We start from the raw sequence: 26,336 nt of genomic DNA on the forward strand, positions 1-26,336 counted from the left end.
CGGCTTTCACCGAACAAATGGCAGGCGGCGCTGCGGGTTAAATCGGGTTTCGCGAGCAGAGACAAACTCCTCGTGGGGCGACTAACAACAACCAGACTTTAGACACAAAGCGGCGTAGTACGCTCAGAATGCGTATGCAAGAGTAGGATAGCACGAACGCGAAGCACGTGGTCGGGAGCAACAAGTGGACACGACCAGCGCACTCGGCAAACGGACTGTCCCTGATCCGCAAGTTGCCGTTCCAACGTCTCGTTCGTGAGATAGCGCAGGACTTCAAGACCGACCTCCGCTTCCAGAGCTCGGCCGTCATGGCCCTGCAGGAGGCGAGCGAAGCGTACCTCGTAGGTCTATTTGAAGACACCAATCTGTGCGCTATACACGCTAAGAGAGTGACCATTATGCCAAAGGACATTCAATTGGCCCGCCGTATCCGTGGTGAACGCGCCTAAGATCCGTTTGTTGTTTGCATTGTTCGTGTCTCGTGTCGTGTCGTGTGGTGTGTGGTTTCAATATGAAATAACATAACATAACATGACATAGCACAGAGGACACGTCATCGGACATCGAATGTTAAAAAAAAAAGGCCCTTTTCAGGGCCGCACGTGATTCATTTTAATAGTAGGTACCTAACCTAACTATAAACGTTTTCCACTGTGCAGTAACGGAAACATACAACGAAATATCTAATAATATAATGATAATATTGTTATGAGAATGATAAAATGTATTAATATTATTATATTACTATTATAAACAGAAAACTTACCTACCTGATGAATTTTAGATTTTAGTAATGTAATCATTCAGTAGCCATTAACTTTAAATTCTTCTTATGAAATAGTTTTATTTAATACTAGCGGTCCGCCCCGGCTTCGCCCGTGGTACATGTTTACGTTTTCTCTACATAAAAACCATCCTCGTACTTCCAGGAATATAATAAAAAAAGAATTATCGAAATCGGTTCAGCCGTTTTCGAGTTATGCGCTTACCAACACATTTTGCGATTCATTTTTATATATAAGAAGATTATAAATGCGAAAGTTGTTGATGGATGGACGTATGTATGTATGTGTTGAACCGATTACAATGAAATTTAGCACACATAATAATAGAGAGATAATAGAGTACAAGTGAAATGATAGTGAGTGTTGTAGTTTTGCGCGCGTGGGGAAACATATCCATAATACAATAATATATAATATTGTGGAATTAATGAATCGTATGCGGCCCTGAAAAGGGCCTTTTTGTTGTTAATTTGTTTGTTTCAAAATCATCGCCGTGGTGGTCGTACGCCCATCTTTATTCGTACCAAGAATAATAATTATTAAAAGGCCGAATCGATTGCATGGAAGAATTATTGACGTACGTACGAACGGACGGACGATCTTTGAAGTAACACAATTAATTAACCGCCGAATCCGTAGAGGGTACGTCCCTGACGTTTCAGCGCGTACACGACGTCCATTGCGGTGACGGTCTTCCTCTTTGCGTGCTCGGTGTAAGTGACGGCGTCACGGATCACGTTCTCGAGGAATACCTTGAGAACGCCGCGCGTCTCTTCGTATATCAAACCGGATATACGCTTGACGCCACCCCTGCGAGCGAGACGACGGATCGCGGGCTTCGTGATACCCTGGATGTTGTCACGGAGCACCTTCCTGTGCCGCTTAGCGCCACCTTTTCCGAGCCCCTTGCCTCCTTTACCGCGGCCTGTCATATCGCCGACTGTCTTGCGTTATTCTACTCGTTTACTTGCTTACTCGCTGCGTGCCCGAAAGCTTGTGCGCTTCGCGCCATTTCATGTCGACTTTTATACACACACATTATACACGCGTTTCGGTCGGCTCGCCCTCGACGAGCGACGGAGACGGATAGATATATCGTGCATATCGAGGGACTGCGTTAATAATCTTTGAATAATAATAATAATAAATAACTCAATCACAATAATTGACAACATTTCATTTTTTAATCGCATATTTTAAGAGAAATTAAATAAAAAAAAAAAACGATAAATGTGATGATGACGTCATACATACGGAGGAATAAAAAATAAAAATACTATCACATTTACACTAGACATTAACAGGGTAGGTATGGCATGTGTCAAATTTCATATTAATGTAATTTTTGTGAATTATTATATAAATAAGTAGCTTGAAATTTTTTGAAATGTATATAATATATCGTCATTACTTAATTAACTTACTTGTGTTGTTATCATTATCCTTCTAATATTATAAATGTTACTATTTCACGCAAATATTACTGAACTGATTACAATGAACTTGGATTAACACATAGGATAGGTTTTATCCTGTTGAAAAAATAAATAAAAGTCGACACAGCAAATTAAATAAGTAATTATTATTAACCAACTCTCTATCTATAAATATAGATCCCTCGTAGTTATTAAGTATAGTAGAGCCATTTTAAAATAGGCAACATTTGACAGTTCAACAAAATTCAACAACGTAACCTAGTAACGACGACATAGAATAACAAGATATTTCGTTTTGTTAGAACTGCACATTTGCTTAACTTTTTTCAATTACGACTACATAATATTAATTATAATAATAATGACCGATAAAAGTAATTTTTTTTAAGATTTCATTTTATTTTACTGATAAACCATTCTAAACATAATAAATACCAGAGACGTTACTCTAAAAATCGAAATCTGACATCTAGAATCGAATGCTTCACTTTAATCGATGTTTACTGCGCTCAGGTGCATTACGAAGATTTAAGGAATCTACAACGGTACGACAATATAATAATTCATCAAAACATGGATACGTCATTGTCGCTATTGAATTAATCGTAATTGCAGTTGATGATGATGATATATATAAGTAACTTAATGATTAGGTAAATAATAAACTATTAATTAACTACCTACATTCGTGTTATTATCGATTCGTCATAATATTGTTACTACTCCTCTGTCTATTATTTAGGTATTGCTTATTATGCGTTATTATGCGACGATATTAAGTTAACACAATAATAATATTATAATAAATACGCAATTGTGAATCGTAGTCTCGTTCTCGCGCGGCCTATATAATATTTTGACAATATTAAAACGTGCGGGCGTTGCGGTGTGGTGTGCGTACTATGTACCTACTAGCTGTTAGTACCTGTGACTGTGAATATAATATTGTGACAAATATGTGACATTTATTTATAATATTGTCATTTCGTTATTGTGGCACATTCGTATTGTTATTATTTTTGTATTTAAAGGACGTTAAACATATTCGACCGATCGCCGAACTGTGTGTGTAGCCGGCCGCGCGGTCGTCGTTTGCGTTATGCTGTTCTACAACAGGTCACATTCATCCCCCTAAAAACCATCGCAAACATATTATATGGCGATTACGAATAGTTTCACCTTAACGTCTGTATATCAGTGTATTGAGAGAGCCTTTTTCGAAACGACAATCGGTTTAATTACAGGTGAAATGATAATTTTAAAGTTGACACCGCGCACGCGGATAGCCCTTGGCAAAATTTAAACGTCCATCGCTATCGATGCGCTCCTCGAGCGTCGCGCGGGCTTGCACACTACGAGGGCCGATCTCAAAAGGGACGAGAAACATGTGAAACGTATACTTTTAAACGTTAATTTCACGTAAAATATACGTTCGAACGGAGGCATGTTAGTGAAAAGTTTCAAGCGCGACCGCGAGAAAACGTATCTCGATTGCACGGTTCCCCGTGAGGTAAACCGTCCATTCGATTCCTACACTAGCGACACCGTACGTCGAATACAGTGAAACCTACTAAGTACTACTTATTTAGACTAATTATTATTACATACTATTGTCGACGTAAAGTTGAATTTTAATTAACAAAAATGGCAGACACCGCAGTCGAAACTGAAACTCCGGCGCCAGCGTCGACGCCCGCGAAGAAAGCGCCCAAAGCAGCAGCAGCAGCAGCAGCAGCGGCGTCGGGAGGAGCCAAGAAAGCGGCCAAAGCAAGATTGGCGCACCCGAAGACGTCGGAAATGGTGAACACTGCTATCAGCGATCTCAAAGAGCGTAGCGGCTCTTCCCTGCAGGCGATCAAGAAGTACATATCGGCCACGTACAAGGTGGACGCGGATAAACTGGCGCCGTTCATTAGGAGATATCTCAAGGGCGCCGTCGAATCCGGCACGCTCGTTCAGACGAAGGGCAAGGGCGCATCTGGCTCGTTCAAACTGGAGTCAAAGTCCTCCGCGGCCAAGAAGAAGACCTCTCCGTCGAGCGGAGCCGCCGGCAAGGGCTCCGGAGCGGCGGCGGCCGTCAAGGTGCGCAAATCTGGCGGCGGTGGCAAGGCGCAAGCGGCCGCCAAAAAGACGGCCGTCAACGCAGGCAGCAGGTCCAAGAAGGCGGCGGCAGCCGCCGCCGCAGCAGCGGCCGCAGACTCGTCGTCCTCGCCGTCCAAGTCGAAAGCGTCAGCGGTGAAAGACAAGAAAGTAGCTGCAGGCAGAAAGAAGCCCGCCGCGGCCGCCAAGAAGGCGCCGGCTGCGGGCAAGGCGGCCGCAAAACCCGCCGCAGCAGCGTCGGCCGCCGCGCCGAAGGCTAAGAGGAGTGCCAAACCGCCGACGAAGAAGCCGAAGGCACCGAAACCGAAGAAAGCGGCAACGCCAAAATCCAAAGCGGCCACCGCCAAGAAAGCCTCGGCCGCGTCCAAGAAGTGAACGTGTGGTGTGCGTGCAATCGATCAATCGCAAGCGCAAGCGCAACCTAATTCGACTTCGAGGAAGGTTAAGGTTGGAACTGGTTATGCAGTGCAGCGGCGACGGCGAGTGCATCGGGCACAAGTCTCAGCAAAATAGATACATATTATATATTATCTATCGCCAAAAAGCCCTTCTCAGGGCTAACATATATTTTCGAATGCGCACTCACTACGAACGTTAACGTTTCCTTCCAATTTGCGAGGACGAACAAGCAACTTGTAGGTACCTACACAATAAAACTACAATTATTACAATTTTACAAATTACATAATAGTTATGTAACATCATAATATATTATAGTAGCAACTAGCAACATGCATGCACAATATAATAACAACAAGAAAATCAAATCTACTACTAACTAATCTACAGCTTTACGTTAGGTTAGGTTTAGGTTTAGGTTTAGGTTTAGGTTAGGTTAGGTTAGGTTAGGTTTCTTAAAAAAAAACTACACAGAAATAGGAGCCCCGCGAAGCGGGGCTCCGTCGACGCGCAATGAAATAAGGAATAAATAAAAAAAAACATCAAAATATACCTACGTAATACGTACGGTAAACACACACGTTACTTTTTACCTTCAACTTGCAAAATAAAATATTATGTAACTATTCATCGCACACTGCAACACGCTACCACACAGACAGACACAGACACAGACACAGACACAGCACAGACACCGCCCGCCCGCCCCACACCAGCGCACGCCGCCCGACCGACCGCCCGCCCGACGCCCGACTCCCGATAGTACATTTTACCGAAACTTACTAAATACCTACTCTCTAAAATCTATACATACCTACTGCTATGAATAATTATTATTAATACCTAATTATTGATGGTTGTCTAGACAACACAGTCTGTTTCTGTCACCTGACAAGTTACTTTAAAAACAATCAACTAATCGTTATTATTATGAGTAACTAGCGGTCCGCCCCGGCTTCGCCCGTGGTAGGTACATATTTACGTTTTCTCTACATAAAAACCATCCTCGTACTTCAAGGAATATAATAAAAAAAAAAAAGAATTATCGAAATCGGTTCAGCCGTTCCCGAGTTATGCGCTTACCAACACATTTTGCGATTCATTTTTATATAATATGAGTAATAATAATATTTGGGGATGCTGTACACCGAATCAAAAAAAAAAATAATATTAATTAAAAGATGCTTAAATATTGTTTGTGTGTGAAATGCGAAAAAAAAAATTAACATTTTGTAAATAAATAAAATATTATATTGTACATAACAATATATTATTATTATTTGACACGGTCGTGTTCACTGCGCATCGCTCGTCGTTTGTGTTCGCTCGCATTTCACGGCGTCATGCCCACCGCAATCACTAGGACGCGTAGCCGTACACGGTACAATATATATTAAATCCGATGGTAATGTTTAAAAAAAACATACTTTAGTGATCGGCGCGTATCGTTGTACGTATCAGTTTTTCGTTTATTATACTGTCAAAGAAGAAAACCGTAAATAATGTCTGGACGCGGTAAAGGCGGTAAAGTGAAGGGGAAGGCAAAGTCACGTTCCAACCGTGCCGGTCTGCAGTTCCCCGTCGGCCGTATTCACAGATTGCTCAGGAAGGGCAATTACGCGGAGCGCGTGGGCGCCGGTGCCCCGGTCTACCTGGCGGCCGTGATGGAGTACCTGGCGGCTGAAGTTCTCGAGTTGGCCGGCAACGCGGCGCGCGACAACAAGAAGACTAGAATTATTCCGAGACATCTGCAATTGGCCATACGTAACGACGAAGAGCTGAACAAGCTCCTCTCCGGCGTGACCATAGCACAGGGCGGTGTATTGCCTAACATTCAGGCTGTGCTGCTGCCCAAGAAGACGGAGAAGAAGGCCTAATTGGATTGCATTGCATTGCATTGCATTTACCAATAACGATACAATTACATATTTTTATGTATGTTCATCATAATATTATTATGAATTGTTCAAAAGGCCCTTTTCAGGGCCGCAATATATGTCTTGACAACAACGATAGATAGAGTTTCTAGCAGCCTAAACTCTCATCTCTTCAGTGATCGTTTACCATTTGACACGTACACCAGAACATGAATAATATTAATCTATGTACAATAAACTAGCTGCGCTCCGCGGTTTCACCCGCATTTAATATTATATTATAATATAGCCTTTAACCCTAGAACCGTACCCGTATTAAAAAAAGTAACATTCATTTGAGTCTTTTTAATTTAATTTATAATGGCATTTTTGTATTTGATCAGTAGTTCCTGAGATTAGCGCGTTCAAACAAACAAACAAACTCTTCAGCTTTATAATATTAGGATATATTATGTAGATAAGAATTATACATAATAATTATTATAGATGTTTAATTGTTTAGTTTATAATAAACCCCTTCTTGTTGAACGCATCAAAATCCGTTCCGTTTCATTTTATGTTTGTTTGTAATATATATTATAATAACTAGCTGTGCCCCGCGGTTTCACCCGCATTGCTCCGCTCCTATTGGTCTTAGCGTGATTATATTATATTATAGCCTATAGCCTTCCTCGATAAATGGGCTATCTAACACCGAAATAATTTCTGAAATTCGATTAGTAGTTCCTGAGATTAGCGTGTTCAAATAAACAAACAAACTCTTCAGCTTTATAATATGATTGTTTTCCTATCCTGAAGATTAAGATAAATTATGTAAATTGAATCTTACTATTGTGACAAATATCTGCTCGATGTACGTATTCGAAGCTGATACTGGACTATTTCTCCTTTCTGCAGAGGACAATACCTATATTGTGTTTTCTAGATGATTGCGCAAGTCACTTCGTTTTCGTCAAGCGGGAAACTTGGAATATTGAAAGTAGGGAGGCGAGCAACTGTTTTCATACTTCGTATTGTGTAAGCTGGAAATTTAAATAAATATTAAATCAAGTAAAATTTGATTTATTTAAAGAAAAACCCTTTCCCGTAGGATTTCCGGGATAAAACCTATCTTATGTCCTTTCTCGGGTATCAAAATATCTCTATACCAAATTTCAATCAATCAATATTATAATATCAATATTATATTTATTTTGACAGACATCGTCAGTTTGATTTATTGGTGTCAATTAAAAAAAATAAAAAAGTTTAACACAAATAAGGTTTCATATATTATCTTTAATTAAGATACATATTTTAAAATAAAACCCTCCTTGATGATTCCCAATTCGACTGTAGTCTGTACTGTTATTTTACCTTAGCCTTATGTGATTTAAAAAAAAAATAAAATGCCAAATGTAAACATCTAAATGATTCACCGCATGTTCACCGCCCACTGTGTGGAGGGGACGCTTACGCTCCACGGTATTGGCCGATAACCAAAAGTGCTAGCTCGCATTACTAACCGACGGCCGTAACGCCGTGTGGCGCGATCTGGACCGGTTTTATACAGAAACGGAAAAAATTTGGAATATACAGGACAGTCCGTTTGCCGAGGACGCTGGTCGTGTTCACTCGTTGCTCCCGACCACGTGCTTTGCGCTCGTGCTGTCTCACTCTTGCTTACGCAATTCAGAGCGTCTGCGCCACTTTGTGTGTAAAGTTCGGTCTGCTAGTCGCCCCACGTGGAGTTCGCCTTTGCCTGTTATACCCGGTTATAACCCGCAGCACCGCCTGCCGTTTTTCGGCGAAAGCCGTTAAGTGGAGAGGGCGGTGATGTGTGTTTAACACGTTTCAGCAGCGCAGGCAAACGCCCACGTGCTCCCCGATGGAGCACGCCGGACCCAAAGGCCCTTCTCAGGGCCACACAAATGTGACCCCCGCGCGTAGTTCGCGCCCACGCATCGTTACGCGCACTGGCCGCGACGGAGTAGCCCGGTCGAGCTCGGCTCCCGGGCGCCCCTCCCGCCCCTTTTGGACGCAGCCCCGACGATGGGGAATACCTGAGGCCGCCGCCGCAGAGGAGGTGCCTGACCCGGACCAGGGAGTATCACCACGGACCGCATACTTGTCGGATGCCGTGCTGATCGACCGGTTCGTTTCGTCGGGCCTCCTGTCGCGCAAGCTGCGCGGCTGGCTGGCCTCGTACATCGAGATGAGGCGCGGCGACCTGGCGCGCATACCGCCGGGCTGCCTGGAGGAACCTTCGCCGGAAGACGAACAGGTTTTACTGGCAAAACTTGCCGTCCTCCCGATCCCTCCGGGCAAGCCACGGGCGAGGCGCCGTCGCCCCCTCAGCAGCGACGAGGAGGAGGACCAGGTCGAGTCGGCGCAGGCCAAGCGGCCTTGCCAGACTCCCGCCCTCCTCCCCGCTACACCCGCTACCACCGCCGCCATGGCAGACACCATGGAGACAGACACGGCCGCAGCCACACCCGTTCCGCCCACCTACGCGGCGGTAAGTGCAGGCGCCGTCGTGCCTCCACTCCACCCACGCGATCCGCGCCGCCCCCGTCGTATCAACGTGGAGGCGGCCGAGGAGCCGCAACCGGGCCCGTCCGGCTTGCAGCGCGCTAGTGCGCCTGCGCAGCCGACCGCCCCCACACCGAGGGCGACAGCAGCGCCACCTAGCGCCACTGCCCCCGCACCTACTACTGCTACTACGGCACCGCCTAGCGGCGCGCCGAAGTCGCCCCGCTACCCGCCTATCGTGGTTGAGTCGCTCCCAAACTGGGCGACTCACCTACGTAACATCACCGCTTCGCTGGGGAGACAGGTGAGCGCGCGCGCCTACGGGACTGGCGTGCGCTTCTCGCCCCAAGACGAGGCGGAATACCGGGCGGTCGACCGGTACCTGCGCCACATCCAGGAGGAGGGAGAGGAGATCTCCTGGTTCTCGTACTCCCCTGAGGCTGAGCGCAGTGTCAAAGTTGCCGTCCGCGGGCTGCCGGTAAACACGCAGCCCGAAGAGCTCATGGCTGCGCTGCGCGACCGGGGATATGACCCGGAATTCGCGCGGCCCATTCGCGCCCGGAAAGGGCGCCCCGGCTGCATCTTCCTCGTCATCTTGAAGAAGACGGAGAACCTCACGCCGGGCATCTACGCAATCAAGGAGCTGCTGTACATGCCCGGCGTCACCATTGAGGCGTGGCGCTCCAAGCGGGGCCCCGCGCAGTGTCACAGGTGCCAGGGCTTCCGGCACTCCTCGCACAACTGCCACAGGCCGCTTGCCTGTGTGCGTTGCGGCGGGAGCCATGCGACCGCGGACTGCCCGCGGCCGAGGGACGCCCCTCCCATCTGCGCCAATTGCGCGGGACCACATCCCGCCAACCACGCCTCATGCCCGGTGCTGCGGCGCGAGGCCCGCAACAAGAAGGCGGGCCCGATAGCGCGCACCACAACCACCCAGCAGCAGCCGCAGCAGCCGCGCGCCGCACCGAATGTGCGGCCCAGCGCGCCGGCGGCGCCACCCGCGCCCGTGGAGCCGGTGCCTCGCGGAGAGGCCCTCACCACGGGTCTCATGGCGGCAGCGAATAACGCCCCCGCAACCACCTCCACAAGAAGAAACCGAAAGGGGCGCAGCGGTAAGAAACGTTCCCGCACGCAGCCCCCTCGGACCGCTACCGCCTCCGTGCTCCCCGCCGGCCCGCCCGCGCACATTCCGCAGGCGCCGGCGCATGCGCAGCAGCGCCAGCCCGAGCATATACGAGCGCAACCGCCGACCTCCGCTCGGGTAACTTCGGCGCAACGAACGCAGCCGAACTTACCCGAACCCGCCCGAGTACTGCAACAGCGCACAGCTCAACCCAGCTCGACACAGCTCGGCCCAGCATCGGCACAACTCGACCCAGCCAAGCGGGCTGCGATGCGAGTGGCGTGCCAGGTGCTCCAGAGCATGCTGGCCGCGCTGGAGGAAGGCGCCGACCCGATCCCCATCATCATGCAGGGCCTGCTGACTCTCGCTCAACAGTGAGTAACCGCTTCATTTACTGGAACGCGAGCGGGCTCAGCAAGGAGAGAGCGACACTACTGCGCCACCTCATGCGGGAACAACGAGTAGACGTCGTCCTCCTAAACGAGACGCACCTGGGCGCGCCTGACAAACTCAGCGCGTCTGGCTACGTCTCGTACAGACAGGACGAATGCTCCCCGTATGGGCGTAAGTACCGCGGACTTGCGATCCTTATCCGCAAGTCCATCCCTCACACCCCACTCCCCGCTTTCACATCCCAATCCTTTTCCGCGCTCGGCATCGAGGCGGAGTTTCCGGTGGGCAGGCTGCGAATGTATGCTGTATACAGGCCGCCCGGGGGGAGAGTTGACACGAACGAGGTGAAACGTCTTTTCGCCTCGAGCGTGCCGACGATCGCCGCGGGTGACTGGAACAGTAAGCATTCGCACTGGCTATCCCGCCTCGATTGTTGCAACGGCAAAGCCCTTTATAACATTATCGATTATAACGACATTGTTATAGAGGGCCCTTCCGAACCTACTCATTATCCTCGTACAGACTCCCACCAAGCGGACGTCATCGACTTTACGATTCACAATGTGATCCGCCAGTCGATGACGCAAACTGTTATTGTGGACGATCTCGGCTCAGACCACCTGCCGGTATTGGTCGAGATCACCGCAAACAGTTCCGCGCTTGCCCCATCCTACTCCCGCCGCTGTGTTAATTGGGAGTTATTTGCGAATGCGCTTGAGCGCTCTACGCCCTCACGCGCGGTTTCAAGCGCCGAGGACGTGGAGATATTCGCAAATGACTTGCATGATGCACTCAAGTCCGCTCTTGTCCAAGCCACGACTCTTAAACCGTCCACGTCCATACTCCCCCCCATTCCTTCTCATATCAAAGCCCTTATCCAGAGGAAGCGAGCTCTGCGACGGCAGTGGCAGCATTCGCGCTGCCCCACCCTCAAGCGGCAACTTGCTCGTTTGCGTGAGCAAGTTAGCGATGCGCTTGAGGCGAACAGGATCGAGGGCTGGCACCGTGCGATCGACTCGGCCGCCGAGGACTGGCCCTCGCTCCACAACCTCTGTCGCAGGCTTAAATCTTCAACCGCCCCCGCGCGCCCACTCACCGATTCCGCGGGTAATTATATATACGCCCCTCAGGGTCGCGCTGACTTGTTCGCCGAACATCTGGCACAAGTTTTTCAGCCGAACCCCCTGACGCCGTCGAGCGCCGCCCACGCAGCAGTGGTGAACGAACACCTATCAGGTTTTCTAGCATCACCGATACCGCCCGCTGAGGAAGTATTCTTCACCTCCCCGTCCGCCGTCCGCCGTGCGATTTCGCGTACAAAGTTGCGCAAAGCGCCCGGTGAGGACGGCGTGACGAACGAATCCCTTCGCCACCTCCCCCGTAAAACAGTCGCGGCTTTGTCGCGGCTGTTTAACGGTATATTACGCGCCGGTCATTTCCCTTCAGTGTGGAAAACCGGTCGCGTAATAATGATCCCCAAACCCGGCAAGAATGCCTCCTTAGCGGGCAGTTATCGACCCATCACCTTGTTGAGCACAGTCTCCAAAGTGTTCGAGTCACTACTGCTGCCTATGCTGCGTCCGTACGTGTCGCCGCGCGCTGAGCAATTCGGCTTTCGCTCGGCACACAGTACCACCCTTCAGGTATCTAGAGTATTGCACCATGTTAGCTCCGCCTTGAACAGGAATGAGAGAGCGGTCGCAATATTCCTAGATATCGAAAAGGCTTTCGACCGCGTCTGGCATGAGGGTCTTATATATAAGATCCTCACCACCACCCAATGCCCCGCGCGACTCGTGAGGATATTGCACTCTTTCCTCACGGACCGCTCCTTTCACGTTTCCGTGTCCCCCGCCATTTCCCGAAACCACTCTGTGCAGGCGGGTGTCCCGCAGGGCAGCTGTTTATCGCCCGCGCTATACTCCGCCTACACAGATGACTTCCCCTCCCCCGCGCCAAATTCTAATCAAATCCTCGCGCTATACGCCGACGATGTAGCTTTGATCGCCGCATCGTTGAATACAACGCATGCGATGGTTAAGGCGCAACGCTGGCTTGATGAGTTGCCTGCGTATTTCGAGCGTTGGCGGATATCTGTCAACGCGCGAAAGACACAGGTGATTCGGTTCGGTGGTTTGACTCCCTCCCACCAACTCACTTTGGCTGGTGAGCAGATCCCATGGTCCGATACTGTCCTTTACCTAGGTGTAACTATTGATTGCCGGCTTCGCTTTAACAGCCACGTGAAGCAGGTAATTAACAAGTGCAAAGCCGCCCACTCCATACTTCGTCCGGTGTTATACTCTGAACTCCCGCTGCGTATAAAGGTAAGCGTTTATAAAACCTACCTACGGCCGCTCCTCACGTACGCCGCGCCCGCCTGGTATGTGTATGTGTGTGAAAGCCTGCGCCGCAAAATGCGTGCGCGGCAGTCACTCGCATTACGCGCTATCGTCGGTGCGCCGAGGTATGTGAGAAACGAGCTAATACGTAGCGATCTCGGTGTAGAAACGCTGGATGAGTTTATCCTTCGTCTCTCCCAAAACATGTTCTCGCGGGCGGACGCCTCCTCTCATCCCCATCTCCGAGAGATTGCTCCGCACCGCGCCATTCCCGGGTCGCGTCGTCCAAATCCGCGCGATCTACTACCACCCCCCTCTCCTAAGGCGAACACGCCGTCCTCACCACCGGCATTGCAAACAATGCCGGCGCCCCATACCGCGCTTCCAGCGCCACCTACCGCCCACGCACTTTGTGCGCCCCTCACTATTCCCTCCTACCAAATCCACTCCCACGCGCAAATAGCGCAATCCCAAATAACGCCCCCACCCCCGCAAGCCCCGCCTGCGACGGCGCTCTCTATCGCGCCGTCTGTCGCCTCACCCTGCATAACTCCTTCACAGTCGGTACACAACGTACCCAGCCACTCCTACGCCTATCCCCACGCGCAATTGGCGCCTCCCACCACACCCATTGGTTTTATGTCGCTCCCGTCCCCGTCCGTCCCCGGCCTAAAAAGTTCTGGCCGGGCTCGAAAAAGAACAAGGTCGGTTGAGTCATCGGAAACATCCAAAAGGTTCAAACAGTCGGGCACAGTCTCCTATACTGTGCCCCAATCGACAAATAATTTTGTTCCCAAACAGGGCGATTCGTCCTCCCATTAACCCGCCCGTATTAGCGGGCGGCGCCATACACCTGCTGCAGAGGACGAATCGTCCTGAACAGCATCCCCCACGCAGCCTCCTAACGGAGGCCGCGTGTGTGAAGACCCTTGCTGCTGTTTGGAATATACAGTTTCAATTGATTGTACTTATACTACAACAAGCAACATGCCGCCAAAAACGAGTGGAAAGGCCGCCAAGAAGTCCGGAAAAGCGCAGAAGAACATCTCCAAGTCTGACAAGAAAAAGAAGAAGCACAAGAGGAAGGAGAGCTACGCCATTTACATTTACAAGGTGCTCAAGCAGGTCCACCCCGACACCGGTATCTCCTCGAAGGCCATGTCCATCATGAACTCGTTCGTGAACGACATTTTCGAGCGCATCGCCGCGGAGGCGTCCCGGCTCGCTCACTACAACAAGCGGTCGACCATCACGTCGCGAGAGGTGCAAACCTCCGTGCGGCTGCTGCTGCCCGGCGAGCTCGCCAAGCACGCGGTCAGCGAGGGCACAAAGGCTGTCACCAAGTACACGAGCTCCAAGTGAGCGGTGAGCGGTCGTCGGGACAACGGCGTGGCGTGTTCGACTTATCGAACGCCCGCTCGCTCGCGTTTTGTGTTTATTATTATTATATACTATCAAAACAACAACGGCCCTTTTCAGGGCCACAATATATTTCATGAATGAATTGTGTGTGTGTGTACACGCCAAAAATACGTTTCTCCAACACGAACAACAGCAGTGAGAAAAAAAAAACCTAAAGTTGTAATTTTGAAATTCGAATTTCGAATTATACGTTCAACAATAATTATTAACGTTGGTCATATTTTGTGGGTATGATTTATTTTATTTTATTTACAAACTAGGGCTTCGCCCGTGGTACATATTATTTCGCAATAATAAAAAGTAGCCTATGTATGTTCTTTCTCAGCGTCTAAAGATTGCCTGTGCCAAATTTCATCAAAATCGGTCCAGTAGTTTTGATGATGACAAATAAAAACAAATTCATAATAAATTATATACCATCATGATTTGGCTCGATATTTTTATACATGTTACATAATTTTTTTTCACTCACAACCATTTTATTACTTATATATTAATATAACAACGCAATGCGATTTCATGTACTATCTTTGAATCAATATTATATTTATTTTGACAGACATCGTCAGTTTGATTTATTGGTGTCAATTTAAAAAAATAAAAAAGTTTAACACAAATAAGGTTTCATATCTTTAATTAAGTTAAGATATTAAATAAAATCCTCCTTGATGATTCCCAATTCGACTGTAGTCTGTACTGTTATTTTACCTCAGCCTTATGTCAAAACGTAAATTTAATTGATATACAACAAAAAATTAATAATTGTGCACGACAAACCGTAAAGTACCTAATTTATTGTAAATATAACGTTAGAATCCTGAAGGCTTACGCCTGAAGGCTTATAAAATAATTAGCATGAAAAGAAATACGTATTTGTTCTAGTTATATTGCAAAGTTTATGTTTTGTAAAGCAAACTATCTAACTAGTCTAGTAAAGTAAAATAAGTGTTCAGTATAAAATCCTGAAGGCTTATGCCTGAAGGATTATCTGTATAGTAAAGTATAAGGAACAGTTCGTACGTAAAGTTATTTGTGTTGTCTATTCACTATTGCATAAAGATTTATGAAGGCTTATGCCTGAAAGGTTATTATTGTGTTAAAAATGTTTAGTAGAATAGTAAATGTTTATATTTTGTTTTGATATTGTAGATGTTTTAATTGTAGATTGCAAATGTTTTATGATATTAGTAAGTATTTATGTCTTTCGTATATTAGTGAATGTTTGTCTTTCGTGAATTAGTTTATGTCTTTCTTTATGTTATATGAATATTTTAATTGTGTGATATTAGGATTTAATTGATATTATTGTATTTCGTCATGCGACAGCGTCACGTCCGCGACTGAGCGCACACGCCGTCCCCCGCAGTATATTTATACACCTGAAGCGGGGGACGGGGTAGTATAAAAGAAAATTTGTAAAGAATTGTGCGCGCAGTCTAAACGGGGCGCTGGCGGAGTATATTATGGATGTAATATTAGAATAATATGTTATAATGATTGTAATAAAAACAATAAAACTGTAAATTTATGTAAAAATAAATGATTGAGAAATAAAGAGTGAGGTAAGGGGCGTGGCTAGCCGGAGTGGAGGGGATAACGCGCAAAGTATAAATATGGACGCAAAACCGGTTGCGTCACGGCATTCCAGTTCCACCCGCGCTTCAGAAAAGCAAGAAGAATAACTCCGCTCCGGCTCGGCACCCTGGCCCTCTACGTATGAAGAAATAATTGTTTGTATTATTTGCAAACCCCCACACCACTACAGTCCACTAAGAGAGGGCCTTCAGCCGACATTAACAATAATATTAATTATTAAATGGAGAAATAATTAAACTTGTACAGTTAATTTGAAGTTATTTTTTTTTTAATAACTGTTTAACAAATAAATGGTAGATTGATTAGTTATCGCCCGCGGCTGTGCCTGCATTGTTCAGAACGTAACAAATTATATATACTAAAAGCTTCCTCGAGATGCAGCCTATCTATTGAAATAAACCGCATCAAAATCGGTTCTCTAGTTTTAATTATACAAATTTATATAGGGAATATAGCACACACGGACAGACATTCAAACCGATTTTCTGTTATATTTATATAGTTTTGTGTTTTGCAATAGTTTTGGTAAATTAATATTTTGTACTAGATTTCCGCCCGCGGCTTCGCCCGCGTTTTCAAAGGAAAACCCGCATAGTTCCCGTTCCCGCGGGATTTCCGGGATAAAACCTACCCTATGTGTTAATCCAAGTTACCTTCTATATGTGTGCTAAATTTCATTGTAATCGGTTCAGTAGTATTTTTCCGGACGTATAGAAATTTTCCTGGTGTATGGAAATTTTCCGGACTGAGAAAATTTTTCCTAACCTAACCTAACCTAACCTAACCTAACCTCTCCTAACCTAACCTAACCTCTCCTAACCTAACCCAACCTAACCCAACCTAACCTAACCTAACCTAACCTAACCTAACCTAACCTAACCTAACCTAACCTAACCTCTCCTAACCTAACCTAACCTAACCTAACCTAACCTAACCTAACCTAACCTAACGTAACCTAACCTAACCTAACCTAACGTAACCTAACGTAACCTAACCTAACCTAACCTAACCTAACGTAACCTAACCTAACCTAACCTAACCTAACCTAACCTCTCCTAACCTAACGTAACCTAACGTAACCTAACGTAACCTAACCTAACCTAACCTAACCTAACGTAACCTAACCTCTCCTAACCTAACGTAACCTAACGTAACCTAACGTAACCTAACCTAACGTAACCTAACCTAACCTAACCTAACCTAACCTAACCTAACCTAACCTCTCCTAACCTAACCTAACCTAACCTCTCCTAACCTAACCTAACCTAACCTAACCTAACCTAACCTAACCTCTCCTAACCTAACCTAACCTAACCTAACCTAACCTAACCTAACCTAACCTAACCTAACCTAACCTAACCTAACCTAACCTAACCTAACCTAACCTAACCTAACCTAACCTAACCTAACCTAACCTAACCTAACCTAACCTAACGTAACCTAACGTAACCTAACCTAACCTAACCTATCCTTTTCCACCTTATAGAAATTTTTCCTGACGTATAGAAATTTTCCTGGCTTATATAAATGTTCCTGACTTATAGAAATTTTCCGGACTTATAAAAATTCTCCTGTCTTATAGAAATTTTCCTTTCTTATGGAATAATCAAGTTGAAGATTACTCGAGATCTCAAAAACGGCGCAACGGATTTTGATGCGGTTTATTTTAATAGATATAATTTTTAAATGTTCATAAAATTTGCAACCGAACGAGGCCGCGGCGAATTTCTAGTTAGGTATATTATGAACGTATTATGTATTTGTTGGTATTTTTTTTTTTTTTTTTTAGTGCTGTTTTGTTTTGGTATACGAAAATACCTATGTAGAGTATGAAGTAAAATAAATATAGTTTGAAAAACTAAAAAACACGCTTTCAAGTTAGATACATACCACTAAAAAGTAGAAAATAATAATTCTTTAATCTTGTAATCAAGCAATAACCAAGACATATTTTATTTTTGAACGCATTTTTATGAAACTTTGCACCTATGTAGAGTATGTATGAAGTAAAATAAAAAAGTAGAATAATTTCCATCCATTTTGGATAAGGTACATGTAAATTTAATGAATAGATCCAGTACGACCATACCATAATGACGAACATAACAATATTATGACATGGGCTGTGTATGACATTGACAATATTATGACAGTGCAGATTGCACATTGCACATTGAAGATCGTTTTTTTTTTTTGTTTTCGAGTTCGAGTAGTTAATTTTGCATCAGGAATCGTGCAAATCCAACACAAAACTTTGATTATTATTATTTTATCTCTCTTTTCTCGACATACACACCGCGCGAACGGTTACTTATCGATGTCTCTCTCGCACTCGACTACGATGAATAACGAAACGGAGACGAGTGTACCTAATGTGTTTATAAAAACGGCGTCGTACCCGTTTTCGTATTCATTCGAAGCGCAACCACTTCTCCGTGCGGTCGTATTTGTTGTTTTATTTCTCTATAATAAATATAGTGAATTCGAATTTCGAACAAGCCCCCCGGTCACAATGGCTCGCACAAAGCAGACCGCTCGCAAGTCCACCGGTGGAAAGGCGCCGAGGAAGCAGCTCGCCACCAAAGCGGCCCGCAAGAGTGCGCCCGCAACCGGTGGCGTGAAGAAGCCCCATCGCTACAGGCCCGGCACGGTTGCTCTGCGTGAGATTCGTCGCTACCAGAAGAGCACTGAGCTACTGATCCGCAAGTTGCCGTTCCAACGTCTCGTTCGTGAGATAGCGCAGGACTTCAAGACCGACCTCCGCTTCCAGAGCTCGGCCGTCATGGCCCTGCAGGAGGCGAGCGAAGCGTACCTCGTAGGTCTATTTGAAGACACCAATCTGTGCGCTATACACGCTAAGAGAGTGACCATTATGCCAAAGGACATTCAATTGGCCCGCCGTATCCGTGGTGAACGCGCCTAAGATCCGTTTGTTGTTTGCATTGTTCGTGTCTCGTGTCGTGTCGTGTGGTGTGTGGTTTCAATATGAAATAACATAACATAACATGACATAGCACAGAGGACACGTCATCGGACATCGAATGTTAAAAAAAAAAGGCCCTTTTCAGGGCCGCACGTGATTCATTTTAATAGTAGGTACCTAACCTAACTATAAACGTTTTCCACTGTGCAGTAACGGAAACATACAACGAAATATCTAATAATATAATGATAATATTGTTATGAGAATGATAAAATGTATTAATATTATTATATTACTATTATAAACAGAAAACTTACCTACCTGATGAATTTTAGATTTTAGTAATGTAATCATTCAGTAGCCATTAACTTTAAATTCTTCTTATGAAATAGTTTTATTTAATACTAGCGGTCCGCCCCGGCTTCGCCCGTGGTACATGTTTACGTTTTCTCTACATAAAAACCATCCTCGTACTTCCAGGAATATAATAAAAAAAGAATTATCGAAATCGGTTCAGCCGTTTTCGAGTTATGCGCTTACCAACACATTTTGCGATTCATTTTTATATATAAGAAGATTATAAATGCGAAAGTTGTTGATGGATGGACGTATGTATGTATGTGTTGAACCGATTACAATGAAATTTAGCACACATAATAATAGAGAGATAATAGAGTACAAGTGAAATGATAGTGAGTGTTGTAGTTTTGCGCGCGTGGGGAAACATATCCATAATACAATAATATATAATATTGTGGAATTAATGAATCGTATGCGGCCCTGAAAAGGGCCTTTTTGTTGTTAATTTGTTTGTTTCAAAATCATCGCCGTGGTGGTCGTACGCCCATCTTTATTCGTACCAAGAATAATAATTATTAAAAGGCCGAATCGATTGCATGGAAGAATTATTGACGTACGTACGAACGGACGGACGATCTTTGAAGTAACACAATTAATTAACCGCCGAATCCGTAGAGGGTACGTCCCTGACGTTTCAGCGCGTACACGACGTCCATTGCGGTGACGGTCTTCCTCTTTGCGTGCTCGGTGTAAGTGACGGCGTCACGGATCACGTTCTCGAGGAATACCTTGAGAACGCCGCGCGTCTCTTCGTATATCAAACCGGATATACGCTTGACGCCACCCCTGCGAGCGAGACGACGGATCGCGGGCTTCGTGATACCCTGGATGTTGTCACGGAGCACCTTCCTGTGCCGCTTAGCGCCACCTTTTCCGAGCCCCTTGCCTCCTTTACCGCGGCCTGTCATATCGCCGACTGTCTTGCGTTATTCTACTCGTTTACTTGCTTACTCGCTGCGTGCCCGAAAGCTTGTGCGCTTCGCGCAGCAAGGGTCTTCACACACGCGGCCTCCGTTAGGAGGCTGCGTGGGGGATGCTGTTCAGGACGATTCGTCCTCTGCAGCAGGTGTATGGCGCCGCCCGCTAATACGGGCGGGTTAATGGGAGGACGAATCGCCCTGTTTGGGAACAAAATTATTTGTCGATTGGGGCACAGTATAGGAGACTGTGCCCGACTGTTTGAACCTTTTGGATGTTTCCGATGACTCAACCGACCTTGTTCTTTTTCGAGCCCGGCCAGAACTTTTTAGGCCGGGGACGGACGGGGACGGGAGCGACATAAAACCAATGGGTGTGGTGGGAGGCGCCAATTGCGCGTGGGGATAGGCGTAGGAGTGGCTGGGTACGTTGTGTACCGACTGTGAAGGAGTTATGCAGGGTGAGGCGACAGACGGCGCGATAGAGAGCGCCGTCGCAGGCGGGGCTTGCGGGGGTGGGGGCGTTATTTGGGATTGCGCTATTTGCGCGTGGGAGTGGATTTGGTAGGAGGGAATAGTGAGGGGCGCACAAAGTGCGTGGGCGGTAGGTGGCGCTGGAAGCGCGGTATGGGGCGCCGGCATTGTTTGCAATGCCGGTGGTGAGGACGGCGTGTTCGCCTTAGGAGAGGGGGGTGGTAGTAGATCGCGCGGATTTGGACGACGCGACCCGGGAATGGCGCGGTGCGGAGCAATCTCTCGGAGATGGGGATGAGAGGAGGCGTCCGCCCGCGAGAACATGTTTTGGGAGAGACGAAGGATAAACTCATCCAGCGTTTCTACACCGAGATCGCTACGTATTAGCTCGTTTCTCACATACCTCGGCGCACCGACGATAGCGCGTAATGCGAGTGACTGCCGCGCACGCATTTTGCGGCGCAGGCTTTCACACACATACACATACCAGGCGGGCGCGGCGTACGTGAGGAGCGGCCGTAGGTAGGTTTTATAAACGCTTACCTTTATACGCAGCGGGAGTTCAGAGTATAACACCGGACGAAGTATGGAGTGGGCGGCTTTGCACTTGTTAATTACCTGCTTCACGTGGCTGTTAAAGCGAAGCCGGCAATCAATAGTTACACCTAGGTAAAGGACAGTATCGGACCATGGGATCTGCTCACCAGCCAAAGTGAGTTGGTGGGAGGGAGTCAAACCACCGAACCGAATCACCTGTGTCTTTCGCGCGTTGACAGATATCCGCCAACGCTCGAAATACGCAGGCAACTCATCAAGCCAGCGTTGCGCCTTAACCATCGCATGCGTTGTATTCAACGATGCGGCGATCAAAGCTACATCGTCGGCGTATAGCGCGAGGATTTGATTAGAATTTGGCGCGGGGGAGGGGAAGTCATCTGTGTAGGCGGAGTATAGCGCGGGCGATAAACAGCTGCCCTGCGGGACACCCGCCTGCACAGAGTGGTTTCGGGAAATGGCGGGGGACACGGAAACGTGAAAGGAGCGGTCCGTGAGGAAAGAGTGCAATATCCTCACGAGTCGCGCGGGGCATTGGGTGGTGGTGAGGATCTTATATATAAGACCCTCATGCCAGACGCGGTCGAAAGCCTTTTCGATATCTAGGAATATTGCGACCGCTCTCTCATTCCTGTTCAAGGCGGAGCTAACATGGTGCAATACTCTAGATACCTGAAGGGTGGTACTGTGTGCCGAGCGAAAGCCGAATTGCTCAGCGCGCGGCGACACGTACGGACGCAGCATAGGCAGCAGTAGTGACTCGAACACTTTGGAGACTGTGCTCAACAAGGTGATGGGTCGATAACTGCCCGCTAAGGAGGCATTCTTGCCGGGTTTGGGGATCATTATTACGCGACCGGTTTTCCACACTGAAGGGAAATGACCGGCGCGTAATATACCGTTAAACAGCCGCGACAAAGCCGCGACTGTTTTACGGGGGAGGTGGCGAAGGGATTCGTTCGTCACGCCGTCCTCACCGGGCGCTTTGCGCAACTTTGTACGCGAAATCGCACGGCGGACGGCGGACGGGGAGGTGAAGAATACTTCCTCAGCGGGCGGTATCGGTGATGCTAGAAAACCTGATAGGTGTTCGTTCACCACTGCTGCGTGGGCGGCGCTCGACGGCGTCAGGGGGTTCGGCTGAAAAACTTGTGCCAGATGTTCGGCGAACAAGTCAGCGCGACCCTGAGGGGCGTATATATAATTACCCGCGGAATCGGTGAGTGGGCGCGCGGGGGCGGTTGAAGATTTAAGCCTGCGACAGAGGTTGTGGAGCGAGGGCCAGTCCTCGGCGGCCGAGTCGATCGCACGGTGCCAGCCCTCGATCCTGTTCGCCTCAAGCGCATCGCTAACTTGCTCACGCAAACGAGCAAGTTGCCGCTTGAGGGTGGGGCAGCGCGAATGCTGCCACTGCCGTCGCAGAGCTCGCTTCCTCTGGATAAGGGCTTTGATATGAGAAGGAATGGGGGGGAGTATGGACGTGGACGGTTTAAGAGTCGTGGCTTGGACAAGAGCGGACTTGAGTGCATCATGCAAGTCATTTGCGAATATCTCCACGTCCTCGGCGCTTGAAACCGCGCGTGAGGGCGTAGAGCGCTCAAGCGCATTCGCAAATAACTCCCAATTAACACAGCGGCGGGAGTAGGATGGGGCAAGCGCGGAACTGTTTGCGGTGATCTCGACCAATACCGGCAGGTGGTCTGAGCCGAGATCGTCCACAATAACAGTTTGCGTCATCGACTGGCGGATCACATTGTGAATCGTAAAGTCGATGACGTCCGCTTGGTGGGAGTCTGTACGAGGATAATGAGTAGGTTCGGAAGGGCCCTCTATAACAATGTCGTTATAATCGATAATGTTATAAAGGGCTTTGCCGTTGCAACAATCGAGGCGGGATAGCCAGTGCGAATGCTTACTGTTCCAGTCACCCGCGGCGATCGTCGGCACGCTCGAGGCGAAAAGACGTTTCACCTCGTTCGTGTCAACTCTCCCCCCGGGCGGCCTGTATACAGCATACATTCGCAGCCTGCCCACCGGAAACTCCGCCTCGATGCCGAGCGCGGAAAAGGATTGGGATGTGAAAGCGGGGAGTGGGGTGTGAGGGATGGACTTGCGGATAAGGATCGCAAGTCCGCGGTACTTACGCCCATACGGGGAGCATTCGTCCTGTCTGTACGAGACGTAGCCAGACGCGCTGAGTTTGTCAGGCGCGCCCAGGTGCGTCTCGTTTAGGAGGACGACGTCTACTCGTTGTTCCCGCATGAGGTGGCGCAGTAGTGTCGCTCTCTCCTTGCTGAGCCCGCTCGCGTTCCAGTAAATGAAGCGGTTACTCACTGTTGAGCGAGAGTCAGCAGGCCCTGCATGATGATGGGGATCGGGTCGGCGCCTTCCTCCAGCGCGGCCAGCATGCTCTGGAGCACCTGGCACGCCACTCGCATCGCAGCCCGCTTGGCTGGGTCGAGTTGTGCCGATGCTGGGCCGAGCTGTGTCGAGCTGGGTTGAGCTGTGCGCTGTTGCAGTACTCGGGCGGGTTCGGGTAAGTTCGGCTGCGTTCGTTGCGCCGAAGTTACCCGAGCGGAGGTCGGCGGTTGCGCTCGTATATGCTCGGGCTGGCGCTGCTGCGCATGCGCCGGCGCCTGCGGAATGTGCGCGGGCGGGCCGGCGGGGAGCACGGAGGCGGTAGCGGTCCGAGGGGGCTGCGTGCGGGAACGTTTCTTACCGCTGCGCCCCTTTCGGTTTCTTCTTGTGGAGGTGGTTGCGGGGGCGTTATTCGCTGCCGCCATGAGACCCGTGGTGAGGGCCTCTCCGCGAGGCACCGGCTCCACGGGCGCGGGTGGCGCCGCCGGCGCGCTGGGCCGCACATTCGGTGCGGCGCGCGGCTGCTGCGGCTGCTGCTGGGTGGTTGTGGTGCGCGCTATCGGGCCCGCCTTCTTGTTGCGGGCCTCGCGCCGCAGCACCGGGCATGAGGCGTGGTTGGCGGGATGTGGTCCCGCGCAATTGGCGCAGATGGGAGGGGCGTCCCTCGGCCGCGGGCAGTCCGCGGTCGCATGGCTCCCGCCGCAACGCACACAGGCAAGCGGCCTGTGGCAGTTGTGCGAGGAGTGCCGGAAGCCCTGGCACCTGTGACACTGCGCGGGGCCCCGCTTGGAGCGCCACGCCTCAATGGTGACGCCGGGCATGTACAGCAGCTCCTTGATTGCGTAGATGCCCGGCGTGAGGTTCTCCGTCTTCTTCAAGATGACGAGGAAGATGCAGCCGGGGCGCCCTTTCCGGGCGCGAATGGGCCGCGCGAATTCCGGGTCATATCCCCGGTCGCGCAGCGCAGCCATGAGCTCTTCGGGCTGCGTGTTTACCGGCAGCCCGCGGACGGCAACTTTGACACTGCGCTCAGCCTCAGGGGAGTACGAGAACCAGGAGATCTCCTCTCCCTCCTCCTGGATGTGGCGCAGGTACCGGTCGACCGCCCGGTATTCCGCCTCGTCTTGGGGCGAGAAGCGCACGCCAGTCCCGTAGGCGCGCGCGCTCACCTGTCTCCCCAGCGAAGCGGTGATGTTACGTAGGTGAGTCGCCCAGTTTGGGAGCGACTCAACCACGATAGGCGGGTAGCGGGGCGACTTCGGCGCGCCGCTAGGCGGTGCCGTAGTAGCAGTAGTAGGTGCGGGGGCAGTGGCGCTAGGTGGCGCTGCTGTCGCCCTCGGTGTGGGGGCGGTCGGCTGCGCAGGCGCACTAGCGCGCTGCAAGCCGGACGGGCCCGGTTGCGGCTCCTCGGCCGCCTCCACGTTGATACGACGGGGGCGGCGCGGATCGCGTGGGTGGAGTGGAGGCACGACGGCGCCTGCACTTACCGCCGCGTAGGTGGGCGGAACGGGTGTGGCTGCGGCCGTGTCTGTCTCCATGGTGTCTGCCATGGCGGCGGTGGTAGCGGGTGTAGCGGGGAGGAGGGCGGGAGTCTGGCAAGGCCGCTTGGCCTGCGCCGACTCGACCTGGTCCTCCTCCTCGTCGCTGCTGAGGGGGCGACGGCGCCTCGCCCGTGGCTTGCCCGGAGGGATCGGGAGGACGGCAAGTTTTGCCAGTAAAACCTGTTCGTCTTCCGGCGAAGGTTCCTCCAGGCAGCCCGGCGGTATGCGCGCCAGGTCGCCGCGCCTCATCTCGATGTACGAGGCCAGCCAGCCGCGCAGCTTGCGCGACAGGAGGCCCGACGAAACGAACCGGTCGATCAGCACGGCATCCGACAAGTATGCGGTCCGTGGTGATACTCCCTGGTCCGGGTCAGGCACCTCCTCTGCGGCGGCGGCCTCAGGTATTCCCCATCGTCGGGGCTGCGTCCAAAAGGGGCGGGAGGGGCGCCCGGGAGCCGAGCTCGACCGGGCTACTCCGTCGCGGCCAGTGCGCGTAACGATGCGTGGGCGCGAACTACGCGCGGGGGTCACATTTGTGTGGCCCTGAGAAGGGCCTTTGGGTCCGGCGTGCTCCATCGGGGAGCACGTGGGCGTTTGCCTGCGCTGCTGAAACGTGTTAAACACACATCACCGCCCTCTCCACTTAACGGCTTTCGCCGAAAAACGGCAGGCGGTGCTGCGGGTTATAACCGGGTATAACAGGCAAAGGCGAACTCCACGTGGGGCGACTAGCAGACCGAACTTTACACACAAAGTGGCGCAGACGCTCTGAATTGCGTAAGCAAGAGTGAGACAGCACGAGCGCAAAGCACGTGGTCGGGAGCAACGAGTGAACACGACCAGCGTCCTCGGCAAACGGACTGTCCTGCGCTTCGCGCCATTTCATGTCGACTTTTATACACACACATTATACACGCGTTTCGGTCGGCTCGCCCTCGACGAGCGACGGAGACGGATAGATATATCGTGCATATCGAGGGACTGCGTTAATAATCTTTGAATAATAATAATAATAAATAACTCAATCACAATAATTGACAACATTTCATTTTTTAATCGCATATTTTAAGAGAAATTAAATAAAAAAAAAAAAAAAACGATAAATGTGATGATGACGTCATACATACGGAGGAATAAAAAATAAAAATACTATCACATTTACACTAGACATTAACAGGGTAGGTATGGCATGTGTCAAATTTCATATTAATGTAATTTTTGTGA

The 26,336-nt window shown here is 49.3% G+C and overlaps 7 protein-coding genes across 7 annotated transcripts; 5 read left to right on the forward strand and 2 right to left on the reverse strand.

The window, feature by feature from the left end:
- The first annotated feature begins 17 nt into the window (after window positions 1-17).
- LOC149895963 (histone H3-like) lies at window positions 18-747 on the forward strand. Its single transcript, XM_090118388.1, has 2 exons — window positions 18-32; window positions 147-747. Exons 1-2 carry the CDS (start codon window positions 18-20, stop codon window positions 447-449), a joined length of 318 nt encoding a protein of 105 aa, XP_089974514.1. The 3' UTR covers window positions 450-747.
- Window positions 748-1,155: 408 nt separating this feature from the next.
- Window positions 1,156-1,772, reverse strand: LOC149895964 (histone H4). The gene has a single exon (XM_090118132.1). It carries the CDS (start codon window positions 1,715-1,717, stop codon window positions 1,406-1,408), a length of 312 nt encoding a protein of 103 aa, XP_089974258.1. The 5' UTR covers window positions 1,718-1,772; the 3' UTR covers window positions 1,156-1,405.
- A 2,029-nt stretch (window positions 1,773-3,801) lies between these two features.
- Window positions 3,802-4,723, forward strand: LOC149895965 (uncharacterized). Its single transcript, XM_090118044.1, has one exon. The coding sequence runs from the start codon at window positions 3,866-3,868 to the stop codon at window positions 4,694-4,696; it is 831 nt and encodes a 276-aa protein (XP_089974170.1). The 5' UTR covers window positions 3,802-3,865; the 3' UTR covers window positions 4,697-4,723.
- A 1,356-nt stretch (window positions 4,724-6,079) lies between these two features.
- Window positions 6,080-6,931, forward strand: LOC149895966 (histone H2A). The gene has a single exon (XM_090117897.1). It carries the CDS (start codon window positions 6,223-6,225, stop codon window positions 6,595-6,597), a length of 375 nt encoding a protein of 124 aa, XP_089974023.1. The 5' UTR covers window positions 6,080-6,222; the 3' UTR covers window positions 6,598-6,931.
- A 6,992-nt stretch (window positions 6,932-13,923) lies between these two features.
- LOC149895967 (histone H2B) lies at window positions 13,924-14,813 on the forward strand. Its single transcript, XM_090117896.1, has one exon. The coding sequence runs from the start codon at window positions 13,954-13,956 to the stop codon at window positions 14,326-14,328; it is 375 nt and encodes a 124-aa protein (XP_089974022.1). The 5' UTR covers window positions 13,924-13,953; the 3' UTR covers window positions 14,329-14,813.
- Window positions 14,814-18,409: 3,596 nt separating this feature from the next.
- On the forward strand, window positions 18,410-19,205 carry LOC149895968 (histone H3). The gene has a single exon (XM_090117969.1). It carries the CDS (start codon window positions 18,497-18,499, stop codon window positions 18,905-18,907), a length of 411 nt encoding a protein of 136 aa, XP_089974095.1. The 5' UTR covers window positions 18,410-18,496; the 3' UTR covers window positions 18,908-19,205.
- A 408-nt stretch (window positions 19,206-19,613) lies between these two features.
- LOC149895969 (histone H4) lies at window positions 19,614-20,230 on the reverse strand. The gene has a single exon (XM_090118190.1). The coding sequence runs from the start codon at window positions 20,173-20,175 to the stop codon at window positions 19,864-19,866; it is 312 nt and encodes a 103-aa protein (XP_089974316.1). The 5' UTR covers window positions 20,176-20,230; the 3' UTR covers window positions 19,614-19,863.
- Window positions 20,231-26,336: the final 6,106 nt, after the last annotated feature.

Source organism: Colias eurytheme, chromosome 29, assembly GCF_061535395.1.
Source record: "Colias eurytheme isolate Ceu_HAF_F1 chromosome 29, ilColEury1 Martin Lab GWU primary, whole genome shotgun sequence".
NCBI lineage: Eukaryota > Metazoa > Arthropoda > Insecta > Lepidoptera > Pieridae > Colias > Colias eurytheme.